At 43.7% G+C, this 15599-nt stretch overlaps 1 protein-coding gene across 12 annotated transcripts in view; it reads right to left on the reverse strand.

The window, feature by feature from the left end:
* The window catches only part of LOC103110724 (core histone macro-H2A.1), an 80704-nt gene that overhangs the window by 62031 nt on the left and 3074 nt on the right, over positions 1–15599 (reverse strand). For 11 of the 12 annotated variants that reach the window (XR_009546271.1, XR_009546273.1, XR_009546274.1 and 8 more), the window contains exon 2: positions 7944–8148. Coding sequence is in view for 9 of the 12 variants with exons in the window: in XM_060178295.1 (XP_060034278.1) it covers positions 7944–8115 (172 nt within the window). In the remaining 3 variants the exon portion in view is untranslated. Of the gene's footprint in view, positions 1–7943; positions 8150–15599 lie in introns of those variants that run through there. The other variant, XM_060178296.1, reaches the window with a different exon arrangement.

Here is a 15599-nt window from a genome sequence, read left to right on the forward strand (position 1 = left end):
GTTAATTATTCTCATGCCTGAGGCTTTTAACTGTGATTCTTCTGTTTACCTTTCCACATTTTATTGAGTTTAAACTGTTTCAACAACTTTGAAATCATACTAGAAAGGACTTCCAATTATAATGGAGTTATCAATTATAGTAAACTTTTAATCTGCTACAAGTTTTGTTTGACAAGTAAGTGAATTTCAGCTGTCAAGTCTTCACATGAAAAAGCATCTACTCAAATGGAATTCCTGGAAATCCATTTGGATCCTGTTCTCTGACATCGCCCACAAGATGGAATGACTATAACACACACCCGGAAACCAATGATGTGACCTGGCACGACCTGAAGAAACAGATTCACAGACTCCAAAGCTCACTCTCTACAGAAAAGCAGAATTCTGGTGGCCGACATTCCCCATCGAGACAGATGTGCAGCGTTTCATCCCCCAGCATTTTCTTCCATGGTCATCTACTTTGGACTGACACCTCCGTCGGACTTACAGGTACACGCTGCTGTGTTTCTCAAAGACTAACTTCAGCCAATTGCCATAAGACTTTATAGACCATGTCCCCTCGCCTGCAGGCTCTGATCCCAGAGGTAGAAAACTCCCCCTCCTTATTAGGTTATGCCCACAGAGGTAGGAAACGACCTTTGAGGCAAGAGATGCCCCCAGAGGCATGAAGCGCTCCCAGAGGCAAGAAATGCCCTTTCGCCTGCTAGGCCTTGCCCTTTGAGTCAAGAAACATTCCCCTTGGCATCAAATTGGTTATTGCTGCTCACCTATTTTGTTTTCCATGTCTTATGCCAGTTCTTTTGAAAACGCCTGTATGATATAGGTTTCTGTTCACCCCACAATCCTGATACTATGGCCATTAGTTAAAAAGAAAGGGGGGATTGTTGGTATGCTTTAAAAACTCCTTCTGTTTCATTTGGTTTAATCCCCCCTGCATTCTATTTACATAACACTGTATTCTATTTACATAACCTCTGTTAACAAGCACCACGCTCCCTCCAGGGCATTGGTGGTTTAGTGGTAGAATTCTCACCTGCTCCACCCCCTCTCCTTGTCATACCCTGATTTTCACCAGTCACTTTTCTCTCCACCCTCTCTGTGTCACATCCTGTTCCCACCCTACTGGGCTAATATATTTATAAGGACAAGGTTGTTTGTAGTTTTTAGTTTAGCTTAGCTTGGTATAGATTGCGCTGTATCCTACATGAATAAACAGATACTGCGTGCAACCCAGCCATGAGTCCTGGGTCATCTGTTACCCGCCCGTGAAGCCAGCCCAGCGAAAACAACAATTAGTTTAGTTTAGCTTAGCTTGATATAGATTGCACTGCGTCCTGCATGAATAAAGAGATACTGTGTACAACCCAGCCATGAGTCCCGGGTCGTCTGTTACCCACCCGTGAAGCCAGCCCGGCGAAAACACCTACCCTGTACTGTGAGAGCTACTCACAGGTGGTCCTTGGGGTTTTGTTGCTAATAGTTTGGGAAAGAGGACATAGTTGAGTGTCCTGGGTATGAAGTTAATAAAGTTACTGCATATCACTTTTTCTTCCTTTGGGGAACACAGTAGCACAAGTATAGTAGGGGCTCTAAAAAAATCTTATAAAAAAAGAAAGCTATTTCTTAGTAGTTACCAAACTAGAACAAGTTTCTTTACTGAAGAGCTCTCCAGTGATTCTTATATCCATCTCAATTAAGTAAATTCTCCTAATTTTAGTCTTTGAATCCTATTTGGGCAATCTTTTGTTTATTTATTGTCATCACTGGACTTCACATCACAGGCTTACATTTTCAGATAGATAGATGGACAGACGGACGGACGGAAGGACGGACAGATGGGGAACAGTACCAAAGCTTCTTCCAGTGCAATCAGGGATCGGCTAGCACACATGGAAAAGATGGTGTACCATCCAGCTGAGTGACTTTGCTAGCCCTGAACTATCTCTCAAGTTTCACTAAATACCTAGGTTCTGCTACACATGGCTGAAGCAATGCTGACAGAAAGCCTAGACCCATGAATTGTGATCACTGAATCACAAGTCTGCTTGCTATTTTTTCTTCCACATACTACTCATTTACTCCCATACTGTGGGCCTCAAGTACTTTCAATGTACCCCTTATCTCTGCCCTATCCCCTTCCTGATCTGTGGATCTGTGAGTCCCCAACATCAATGGAAATTATAGTGAATCAAAAGTCATGTCGTGGGGCCAGGGAGATAGCTCAGTGTGTTAAAGCCCAGGATTTGCATACCAGAGAGTCCAAGATAGATCCCTGGGAACACTACATGCTAGAGTTAAGCAGTGGTCTATTCTCTGCCTCTCCCTGTCTCACACACAAAGTTTTTTTTTAAAGGTCTGTCATGACATTCTTCCATCTTCCAACAACATTCAATGCTGTCTGTCATAGGCACAGATGACAGACTCCAAAGAGGCATTCTAAACTGAACTAAAGCAAGTTCCCTTTAAATAATATTTTTTTAAAAGGTATCATAGTACTATGGGGACAAAAATGATGGCTGAGCAGAGGCTTCCCCTGAATACCTCCATTTTTCTCATGGTAATACTTATTTTTCTCCACCATATATTGACTGCTTACTATGAATTCTGGCTAAATGCTTAAGATACTGTATCAATCCTTACAGTAATCCCAAGAGACACAGGCAGGCCTGAGGCACTGAGACTATAAGCATATAGCATCATATTCCTTAGGAAGAGTTCTGGGAAGAGCCAGGCATGGGTGTAGGGACAGGCACACAGAGAGCTGGGGAAGGACCTATCTGGCCACCAGGCTTGTTCCAAATGCCGCCTTTTCCTTTTAAGTGTGTAGATGATTGGGCTCTGTGTCAGAAAGGAGAAACAGATGACACTTCTGAGTTTAAGGAGAAGAGGTAAGTCTACAATTTCTATTCCATAACCACCCCAAGCAGACCCTCAGAAGTGAGGTGCCAGGAGTCGGGCAGTAGCGCAGCAGGTTAAGTGGCACAAAGTGCAAGGACTGGCATAAGGATCCTGGTTCAAGCCCCCGGCTCTCCACCTGCAGGGGAATCGCTTCACAGGTGGTGAAGCAGGACTGCAGGTGTCCATCTTTCTCTCCTCCTCTCTGTCTTCCCCTCCTGTCCAACAACAATGACATCAATAACAACAATAATAACTACAACAATAAAAAAATTTTAAAAAAAAAAGAAGTGAGGTGCCTCACTTCTGAAAACAGGAGCTTTTGTAACTAGACTCTGATGGACCCAAGACTGCTTTTGTGCTAGTCTGAGCTTACCTCCAGCCTAACACAGGATCACAGCTAGAGATACTCAGTTTCCAGATAACCAGAAAATTCTTTTTTTGGACCAGGAATGTCCCCATGAGCTCAGGACAGAGTGGTCTATTTTATCAGACAGAAGAGCATAGTAAAAGGGCATCTTTGTATTGAGGGTGATAAGTGGCAGTTTGAAACAAACCAGAAGTAATAGGTAGAAAAGATATTTCCAAGATATTCTTGTAGCTGGTAAGGACCAGTGAATCTGACCACTTCAAGGACAACACAAGAGTGGGCAATTACAGTTCCCATCACCAACACTAAGGAAAGTCACGTCAGCAGGTAAGGCAGGACTACTAGGGGCTCCTTCTTCTGCATTAAGCCTTATGTTAACAGCATTTGGCACTTACACAGTGCAGGCCTAGAACAAGTCCTTCACATGCATTATCTCACTTTGGGCTCTGAAGAACCCTGTGAGACTTTTGCTGTCACCCCTATCTTATATATAATAAAACTGCAACTCAGAGAAGTGAGTGGCTATTTAAGTGCACAGTCAACAAATGACAACTCTAGGATTGGGAGATAGCTCGTCCAGTACAGTAAAGTATACACCACACTATGCACAAAGCTCTGGGTTCAAGCCCCAGCACCACATGAAAGTATTATGGATAGCAGTGAGGAAGCTCCATGGATGGTAGAAAGATGTTGTGGGTTTTCTTTCTCTCTCTCCAACTAGAAAAAAAAAAAAAAAGGCCTGGCAAGTTGCTCATTGGTATTACACAAACATAAAGTACTGAGCTGATTCCTGGTTCCCAATTAAGGAGCTGCCAGCTCTGACACGTAGCTCCACACTGTGACCCACTACTGCCTCTGCCTGATTTCTAGTGGGCATGCCAGCACCTCCATGTAGTCACAGAGTTACCGACCGAAGAGACACTAGCAACCTTTTCCAGAGCCGCCTAGTCCTATGCACAACACCTAAGCATCTAGTCCTTCCTCATCACTCCCACAGGCAGCATGAAGAGGGGCTTTCTTAAGACAAGAAGCCCACCCCATTTCAGATGGGCATCAGGCGGCCTCCCTCATCAATTTACCTGGAACTGTAGCTGTCTGTGCCTTACAGAGAAGAAAAAAGCCCCACTGGCCCTTCAAGTGACCACTGGACAAATAGAGTAACTCTGGTTAGCTGGCAAAACAAGAGTCCTCCAGGAAATGCTCCCTGAAACACTCAGAGCATATGTGGTCCTACATCATCACCTCCTTTCGCCTCTACACACTCTCTGGTCAGAGAGCTCTTTGTGATGAGGACAGACCTGCTGTGGCATGTATTCAGGTGCCATATGCTTCACAGCTTTCAGTGAGGGTCTGCAGAATAGTGGCACTGCCTTCAATGCCTGTGTGAGCCCGTGTTATCTGGGTCCCCCTGTTGGCTGGGCCAAAGCTGTTTTTGTGCTTGACTCTGGATTCTCCCTCTTTTCATATCTCCCCACACTCTGGGAAGAGGCTAATGCTCAGCAGGTACAGAGGGTACAGGTGAGAGGATGGCAGATATCCCCCCACACCCCCAATCAGTTCTTTCAGGCTGGTGAGCTCTGTCTCCTGCCCCAGGTCTCAGTTTCTCTTCCTCAAACCTTCCTAAGCCTGCTATGTCTGACCCTCTTTTGACTTTTTCTCACTCTGCAGGTCACTTCTCACAGGCAGGAACCTTCGTGGTTGGTGGATTCTTTCTCCCAGCCTGGACTATAAGCTCCACAGAGCAGAGGCCACTTCCCCTGAACCAATTCCTGTGCTCTCATACAGAGCCTAGTACAGTGCTTGGAAAATAGCCAGGACTCAGTGCTGCACAGAGACAGTGGAAATAGCACAGATTCACTTAACTGTAGCTTTGCTGGAACAACCTAGAAAAACACGTGTGTGTGTGTGTGTGTGTGTTTACACACATATACTTTTTAATGTACAGAAGTTAATGTAGTAGATGCTGGAGTAAGAATCTGCTTTAAGCTACCTTTTTGACTTTAGGGATAGGCTACCCTAACAATTCCCACTTTGCATTGTGCCCAACACCACACACCCATAACAGCTGGGCATCATCAGCATGATGGGTGTGGTGCAGGCAAGGGCTCTGATTCCATGAGAACAAACCCACAAATCTGAAGCTCATGAACACTGTGTTCAGAGTCAAACAAGAAAAACAAACAAATTTTCTGAGTGACACACATAGCAGTTGTCTCAGATAGGATGGAACGATGGTATTCCTCCAGCCGTTTGCCCTGAAAACTAAAAAAAAATTTAAAAAATATGAAGTTTGATGGAAGAAATAAAGCTCATGTTACTTAACCTAATGGCAGTATTTGTGAAGACCTCAGTGACAGGGACAGCATGGTGATCAGAAACCAGGAAACATGGGCTGGCTGGGTTTTCACAGCATGTGGGCTTCCCATTATAGTCAAACAAGACCCATTTAGCTCAGAGTCTAAGAAAGGTAGGGCAGAAACAGTTGTTGACATTTGAGTTATAAATTGGTAACCACAGAATTGAATGAACTCATTTTGGACCACATGGCATATAGACTGCCAGTAAGAACTAAAATGTCTATGGCTTTCTATATAGTGACATCTTCCCTGGTTCCTCTGGCTACCAGGGTTATACATGCTTTCCTGGATCACATCAATTCTAGACCTGTTTCTTCATTTATATAGTAAGAAGAATCATACATACCTACTCAGAATGTCAGATATTCCATTTATATAAGTTTCTGACAAGCAGAGAATCAAAAGCCCCATAATATATACAAGTGCCCAACAAGTCTAACACACCAATTATTCTTTTAGTACAGACGCTTTCAACAGAACACAAAAACCTTGTATCCCTCATGACTGTACTCTTCCTCATAGAGGAGTCCTTGTCTTGCCTGAAAGGCAAGAAGTGACCCAGCTCTTCTGCTGCCCGAGTGTACATTCTGGGAGAGACACCTCATCTAGCTGAGTCTCCTTTTTCTAGCTCTCGGAGAGATAGCTACAAGAATTAAGTGCCCCTACAGCCATCAATGGACTATATATGAAGCAATAAAAGTGTTATAACTAGACAACAGAATCTCAAGTCCATGCTGGTCACATGAAACTGTAGGGAAATCCTTGTATGCTTTGAAGGTGACTTTCTCATCACTAAAAATGGATAGTATCCCTGCATTCCACAACTACTATGGAGTCAATAATAACATACAATCTGTTGAAAAAACTAAGGACTACCCTGAAAGATGGCTAATTCTAAGACTTGAGCCGAGTAAGTGAGCAAGTTCAGGATGAGATTAGACCACCTATTGTGTCAGAAAACAAAGAAACGTACAGAAATCAATGAGACAGAAGAGCCAATGTGAATGAAAAATTTGAGATGATTTAATATAAAACAAGTAATGGCATGAGAATGTGTATATATAATCCATTAAATGTTTTTATACCATGAACACTGACAGTATAAAAAAAATAAAGATGGATGTGCAGAAAGTTTCTTTTTATAGAAGAATGTTAACCAATAAATAAAGAAGAAATGACAGGAGACAAATCACTATTTTATAACAACCATAGTAAAAACTTCAAGAAAGATCAAGGAACATTAAAGCCACTGAGTAAGTGACTGTGCTTCAGGAGTTGCAGAAATCTGACAGACACACACAACCTTCAGTGAACAGCCAAACTGAATGCCAGCAATGAGATGAACCCACGTCAGGGGCCTCCTGACATGATACCAGAAAAGGACCTGCCATTATTAACTCTCCTAACAAAACATTTAACCTGAACCCAAACATAAACCCAATCCAAATTAAAGGGTATAGTTAAAAAGAGATGACTTAAGAGTCCTAAAAGTCTATGACATGATTTATTAAAACAAAAAGTTGGTGAATTGTTATAGATTAAATAATACTAAAGAAAACTGACAGTAAGCCCCATACCTATAGAAATCTAATTTTTGACAAGGGGGATCAAACTATTAAATTAAATGGAGAAAGGAGAGTCACTTCAACAAATGGTGTTGGAAAAATTGGGTTGAAACATGTAGAGGAATGGAACCAAACCACTGTATTTCACCAGACACAAAAGTAAATTCCAAATGGATCAAGGACTTAGGTGTTAGGTCAGAAGGTTTTAAATACTTAGAGGAAAATATTAGCAGCACTCTTTTCCATCTAAATTTTATAGGCATCTTCAATGATACAAACACAATTGCAAGGAAGACACAATAAAAAATAAACCCATGGGACTACATCAAATTGAAAGTTTCTGCACAGCAAAAGAAACCTCAACCCAAACAGATAGTCAAACATAATGTGTGATCCTGAAATAGATCCTGGACCAGGAAATAAAAACTAAAAAACCCATTATATAGGTCATTATTGGAACAAATGGGGAAGTTCAAAATGGACTGCTTAATACATAACAGCCAAAAATAAATGTAGTAAACATTCATATGCATACACGTGTGCACACAAGATACATATATAAATGGAATGGGGAGAAGTAAAGCAAGTGGGACAAAATGTTAACAAATGGTGAAAATAATTATTGTACACCTTCTGTAACTTCTCCATAGATTTGAAAAGCTTCAGAATAAAAAGAAACCAAAAGACCATGTGGGTCCTTGTAAAGCTGTCAGTATGGCTGCAATCTGAGACATTGGTGTCCACAGGCACACTCACCAGTCAGGTACTCCAAGACAGCAGCCATGTACACAGGCGCCCCCACTCCAATCCTGTACTTGGGGTGGCCTTTCTTGATGTACCGAAGCATCCGCCCCACAGGGAAGATGACTCCTGCCTTAGCAGACCGGGAAGTTTTGGTGGACTTCTTCTTCCCACCCCGGCTCGACATGATGGTGGTCCTGGAGGTGGATCAGTAAGCACACTGTGGAGGCAAGAGGCATCCCTGTCAGGATCACAGGAGATAGTGTATCAGCCCCCTTCTCCCCATTTTCCAAATACTCTGGCCCCCAGGAGGCACAGAACCTGTGAGCAGATGCCACTGTCTATAGCCACTAAGCCCTCCAAACCCAGCTGATAAGCTCTGCCAGAATATTTCGACCCCTGGAAAGAGAACCACTTAGCTTTCCACATTTTATAGCATGACATCAATTTTATTGGCCACTTCCATTTAAACACTGTTCTGACAATGACTGTTCTTAAGAGCTTCACCTTTATGCCACCTGGCATAAAAGAAAATGGGATTTCTAAATGGTTATATTCTAGACAATTATTCAATTGCATTTTCATACACTTGAAACTGAGCTGGCAAATTTATTTCATAAAAGAAAAAAAATGTCACCTTCCACTGGAATAAAGATGTAAAACCAGACACCTAGGGAATTCGAGGAAAGTGGTGTCTCTACATCATGACCCTTATATATGAGAGCCAGAAACCAGGATAGCTCCCAGGTTAGACTAAGAAACCCTCTGAATGCCCCCAGTGTGCTACATGAAGCAGTCTTTACAAAAGAGGAAGGAATGTCTTCCCTTTTTTGTAGTTCCTCCCACTACCCAGCCCCCATCCCAAGTCACTCAGTCCAGAGGATGGACTCTCTTCCACACCACTGGTGGAGTTCTCACCTCTCCACACTCACTGGGACTAGGCCCAGGGCACCACTACCTAAGTCAAATGATCCCAAATATATATGGATCCCAAATGTCTCCTTGAAAAGGTCTACCCACTGCTGGCCCCATCCCCCTCTCACTCATCTGTCCTCCAGGGGCAAGACGATTGTTGCACACACAAATCTAAGGAAGCCAAGACCCTTGTCAAAGTTTCCCCTGGCTCAGTGATTCTCAAAATAACATCATCATCCTTGCACTGTCCTAGAAATCTAAGTCTAGCACACCTATTCAGCTCCACCTTGTGCTACCTATGTACTAACCTCAAGCACTTTTCCCCCAAATGCCCATCTCTACAGTGGACCTCCTTTTTCCTACCCCTGCACTTTCTGCTTTCTGAGAACCCTTCTCTGAACTCTGGCATCCAGTGCTGTCTTTTGGACTCCCATGGACTTCATGCCCCTGCACTGATGTGCACAGAACCAGCTCTCCCATCAGACAGAAATTTCAAGGAGGGCTGGCTCTGACTGTATTCCTAGTGTAGCACGGAATACACACGGTGAGGTCTCAAGTCATAAACACTCACATCAGGAGATACACAGGAAATGGAGAGAACAGTGTACACGGCAGAGGCAGAGGTGGTCCTGCTCCCTCAAGCTGGTGGTTAAGAGAACATATAATCCTATGTTCATTTAGGAGCATTTCAAAGAGCAAGTTCCTGATACCAAAAGAGGGCATTTGAAGTCTTCAAAAGAAGACATTTGTGTTCAGACCACTGAACCAAATGGGCATCTTTAATTACTGGTAAACTGAGCTCAGATTTCTTAGTGTGTGGATCCCTTCGGTTCTGAAAGATCACAGAGGGCACAGGCCTAGGAGTCCTTGTTACACTGTAGCCCAAACCTCTCCTCAGGACATGCCTTGTGTCTGTGACTCACTTTATCTGCCTGACAGAAATGGCTAAGATAGACAAGGACAGAATGCCGACAGGTCCAACAGAATTAAAGTGGCTCAAACACTGGTTCTGAGAAGATGTTTGGGGTGAGGTGAAGGGAATTATGGTTTCTGTGATAAGATTCCTGTATATCACCCTAACAAGGACACACTGAATCCAACTAGTAACTGAGTAATGCAAAAGAGAATTCCAGAGCTGAAGAAGTCGCATGATGAGTATGTAAAAAGATTTTCATGACTGAAGTACCTAAGTACCAGCTTCAATCACAAGCAACACCATAAGCCACATTTGAGCAGTGCTCTGGTAAAATAACAATTAATTGGTAAATTAATAAAACTCCTGGGAGTCAGGCAGTAGGTAGCACAGTGGGTTAAGCGCATGTGGCGCAAAGTGCAAGGATCAGCGTAAGGATCCCAGTTCAAGCCCCCGGCTCCCCCACCACCTGCAGGGAGTCGCTTCACAGGCAGTGAAGCAGGTCTGCAAGTGTCTATCTTTCTCTCCCCCTTCTGTCTTGCCCTTCTCTCTCCATTTCTCTCTGTCCTATCTAACAGCAACGACATCAATAAGAACAACTACAACAACATAAAAATCCATAAGGGCAACTAAAGGGAAAATAAATAAATAAATAAATAAATACTAAAAAAAAAAAAAAAAAACAACCTGTGTGTGTGTGTGTGTGTGTGTGTGTGTGTACACACTCGTGCACACACATGTGCAGACAGGGGAAAGCTGTCACTTGGTTTCCCAGCAGACCTGCTTTACTAGTTCTTAGTCCAATGCTTCTGGACTAAAAACTTTCAGATCTGATCAGATTAGAGTGTTTTCCTCATCTTCCATTAGAAAAGGCCTCTGGTCCATGAGGATTAACTGCAGCTCAGCCTCATCTTTGGGCCATGGGCTTCAGCTGTATTCCATGAGACTGGTTATGTTTGGGGCTGCCTGTGTTGCAATCAGCTTCCTGCTCAGAGAGAAGCCATTAGCAGTCAGGCACCTGGCAGGTCCTGTATTAACTTCTTTCTGAAACGTGATGCTGCTGGTGCTCCCCACAAACTAACCAAGAGTCCTTACAGTGCCACGCTGGCATCACCCAGGTCTCTTCCTCAGTGTACACCTTCCTGCTGAACTCCAGACCTCTCCAAAGACCCCCGAAGACCTTTGTCTTTTCTGTTGTTTCTCCATCACCAAGTCAGCCACAAACAGCATCCTTCAACTACTGCAGCAGAGATACTTCCTGCCACCTGCCTTCCTGACTTGTGCTGCTATGTCCAGAAGTCTTTGCACTTGCTATTTTTCCTGCCTGGGACATTCTTTGTCCTCTTGCCAACCTGCTGAACTGATACTCACATGCCTGCCTCCTCTTCTCAGACCTGACCATGAACTGGAATTGCTCACTGCTCTGTGTGGCTGCCACACATCTGCTCATCTACCTCCCCAGCTAGAATGCACTACAAGCTTAATGCCAGCCACAAGAGCAACACATCCTTAGGCTTCTAGATCCTAAGAAACAGCGTAAGCATCAAGGATCCTCAGATGCCACTCTACTGATAAGAGGACCTTCACGTTTCATTGTTGAGTCAGGCTTGCCTCTGATAAAGCAGTCTCTCTCCCCCCCACACAAGAGTTGTCCTGCAGCAATTTTGTCCCTTTCCTTCCCATGTTCTTTCATTATGTATTGCTAAGGTCCCCCAGCTGCAGCTACTGCTACAAAAGAATTCTAAACCATGCCACTTCATGACATCATTCAGAAAATCACCTTGCAGTCATGTAGTCCTCAAAAAACTTGTGAATGTGCCAGATCAACTCTGCTCTTCAGAGACCTCTGGGATGTGGGCATGGCCAGACATCAATGCAGGGAGAGAATGGCTGACGAGCATGACAGTTTATAACTTGAATACCCACAGACTAACCTGATTCAAGCCTTAACTCTGCCACTTAATGCCTAAGTATCTTGGAAAAGAGACTTATTCTCTCTGGCCTGTTTTACTATCTGTCAGGTGGAGATGATGGTAGGCTGGACCCCAAGCTTAACAGGAGACCTGGAAGTACGTGTGGATGTCAAGAGCATACTGATGCTCCCTCAGTGCTCTGTAAAGTTAATGAAAATAACAGGAATGTAGATTTAATATAATAAGGCCACCTTTTTCAAGAACTGATCTTGGATATTTGTATTGGTGAGGGAGGCAATAGTTGCTGTGAGAGGTAAGTCCCTACAGCTTACTTCTCACTGATGAGAAGTTCAAAGCAGATTTCCAGGACTGGCTGGTGATCCCACAGGTTTATTCATGGGTTCAGACACCACCTACCCTTCAATGAATGATTCCCAGGCTTATAGCAACAGACAAAAGGCCACAGCAGATAACACATGGAGGTTGTCAGGGCAAATATGAAGACTGTCACGACTGACCATGATCCATCTGTTAGGACTGGGACACATCTAGTTATAAGAAAAACAGGGAGATGTCCTCTAGCTATTCGCTCAGGAGAGGAAACAGTCAGTGTCTCATAACAAAGCAATATAAAAGCAAACCCTAAAGCCAGTGGTTGAGGGACCAGTCAAAACTTGCTGGGTACTCTTTGATATACTGCATCCAGCCTCTCTTGAGAGATGGGCAGTCCTCTATCACAGAAAAAGCAATGTCTTGGGCACTCAGCTTCTCTTCAGGATGGCCAAGTTACTCACAGGGTTAAAAGCTAAACTATCTTGTCCAACTGACAAAGCTATATCCTTTCCTCCTGGACTTATCATCCATGAGGGGCCCCAATCAATAAACCAGAAGCTCTCAGTTCTTCAGAGGGTCCAAGGCCTGGGTACTGGTGCACCCAGCTGAGCACACATGTTATCTGAAGAGGGTCCAACATGCCCTGAAGGTCTTCAATCACTTTGGCATTCATTGATCACTGTACATTAGCTTGACTGTCTTTTTGGACTGTAAGTGAGCCAGGAAATTAAGACTCTATGATTTCTCCTCAAGGAATTTCTGTTGTCTTCATCTCTTCAATTCTTCCGACTACAAATCAATCACAGTAACCATGAATCTTGCTAGCAGAAACTCATAGCTTACATAGAGACATGCTATTGGAAAGGAACCATACAGAGGAAAGCAAAGCCTGAGGAGCAAGTTTCTGACTGCAGGCTTCTCGATAACCAAGATAAGACTGGGACAACATGACCTATTAGGTCACTAACTAGAAGCTTGGTTTTGAGGAACCTGTGAATAAGATGGACCTGAAAACAACAAGTCCTCTACCATAGGTAGCAAGAGAGGTAAGGAGCAAAGGGTCATTCTACCTACCACCACATCATTCAACTCCTCTCCAACAGGGTGCTTCAACACACTCTTCACTGTTGCAAACCACCTTTGCTCCAGCTTCTACATTTGGGTACATAACCAGTGTTCAGTTCTGTCTGAGGCAAACCTGCCTAGCGGTGTCCATGTTTTCCCCAGTGATGCAGGTCTATCAAAGGGCTCTTTTCTCTGCATTCCTGCTATGGTCGTGCCTTGTGTCTCCCTCCATTCAGTCTCATTTGGGGCATCCCCATACCTAGACTTCAGCCCTGAACATGAGGTCCTGCTGACTACTAGCCCAGCTCTCCCTAAAGCCAGCAACCAGTGCCCCACCAGGCTGAACTACAACTCTAGTTCTAATAGCGATCAACATTCTAAAGCCAGTTATCCATCTTTAGCACTTGTGACACTATGTTACCAATATCTACTTCATTTTCTATCTTGAGAAGTTTGCTCTACTTGCCACAATATCTCCAGGAACCCACCAGCCCAGCCTGCCTGAAACCTGGTAGATTCTCCAATGCTGCCTGACTAGGACTAACTAGTTGGCATTTACAATGTGTAGGGTTCTCTCGACAAAGTCAAGGGGAGCATTTACAAAAGCCACAGGCTCTGAAATGTAGCTAGTAGGACAGCAGGCATGGAGAGATCTTCTTTGGAGCCATTCATACATGCATACCTGGTCAAATCCTTGTAAATGCTCAAAATCCAGGAAATCTGTAGACCTACCTCAGAGAGTCCCAGAAAGGATCACCCCAATTGCCCTGGCACTGAAGGGGAGCCACACAGTGGTCCTAGGATTCCCTGGCAATTCAGACCTCATTTCTTCCTACAAAACTAGCTCAGTAGCACAGACCAGAGGAAAATACTTGCCTTGCTCACATCTGTTTGAGACTGGCCTCTGCTATAGTCATGGCATGGAAAAACCCCTTAAATAACCTAGTCTAGGGGCTTTACATTGGGGGGGGGCACTCATAAACCTACCAGAATAATCAAACATAAAATCATTTATTATCTAGGCAATGAACATATCGATAATGATCCTGAACAAAATACGGATTAGAACTGCTGGGGAGTCAGACAGCCCTATCTCCAGAACCCAAGCTTGGGAGAACCTGAACTCGGTGCTCAACTCAGTATTGCAGAGGAAGGACTCCCCTCTCACCCCCATTCCCTAAAACTGGATAAATGCCTATGTGTCTACATGCATTTGTCACTTTCCTTTCAACTCTAATCATGAAGGCAAGCCTGAGACACTTAATTCTGAAGCATAGGGCACTAATTCTATTTATAATGTTCTCTCCTGTTTACTCATATCACAACAAGTGATTAATGGTGTCACTGCCATCATGTCCCTAGAGGCCTGTGGATATACTACACTATACTACATAGCTCTCACTCACAGAGCTGGGGTTTACAAGCTAGACTCTAATTGGCTCAGGGAGGCCTGCTCTCATACTCTAGCCAATCAGGGAATATCTCTCTCCATTCATAAATCACTACATCATAAAAAAGCCAAATGATTAAAGAATTTACAGTCCACCCTCACAGAATCAAGAGACCACAAGCAGCGAGAGGATAACTGAGTCAGTAAGTCAATCTTAAACTGCACTCTATTCCAGCAGACCTATCTATCTTGTGTGCTAGGTTCTGGTGGTGGGAAAAAAACAAAACCCTAACCACAAAGAGAAAACAGTTTGCAGGAAGTTAGTTTCAGATTAAAATTTCATCTCGGCAGCAAACTCACTCACTCTATGGCGTGCTTCCTGAGCTGCCATATCTGCCTCCTTCACAAGAAAAGCTGCTTCTAAAGGTTCTCCTTTGTAAAGGCTACATCAACTCTTCCTGTGTGTTTTGTCATCTCCAGGTTATTACCACTTTGGGCTGACTTTTTCAGATAGGAGTGATAAACAGACAGAGGAATAGAGAAAAAGTTTCCTCCAGTGTGGTGAGGGCCAAGCTTGAACCTGGACTGTGTGAAGTCACAAAGCAAGCAAATTATCTATGTGAGCGATCTTGTTTACTCAAGGCTGTACCAAATCTTAAGATAACCACACCAGTGGAAGGTCATCAAAGGAAAATTTTAGTTGTGAGATTCAGTAGTACAGGGCCATGTTGGGGTTTGGCATTCAATATGTGTTGAATGCATAAGAAAATCCCAATAAGACTAAGGAATATATGACCCTATCGCTCATTTCTGACCTTACAATGAAGTCTAACACCTCAGTGTGATTCTAAACAGGAGTTGGCCCATTTGGCCCTCTATCTTCACCAGACTCCCTATATCACCCTGAGCTTTTAGCAATGCCTTCATCCGACCACTTTTACCATTGGTTTAAGGCTCTACATGTATGGTTCCCCAGGTTTCAAACACTTGTCCCCAACTGCCCTCCGGATTTGCCCCGCCAACTCCTATTACTTGGCCTCCCTATGCTTCATCAGAATGCACCCTGGCTAAGCTACCATTCTGGGACCTACTATGACCTGCTCTGACCCCACAACAACCACTTATTCTCTGTATTCTCTTGT

This window comes from Erinaceus europaeus, chromosome 2 (assembly GCF_950295315.1).
Source record: "Erinaceus europaeus chromosome 2, mEriEur2.1, whole genome shotgun sequence".
In the NCBI taxonomy this organism is placed as follows: Eukaryota; Metazoa; Chordata; class Mammalia; order Eulipotyphla; family Erinaceidae; genus Erinaceus; species Erinaceus europaeus.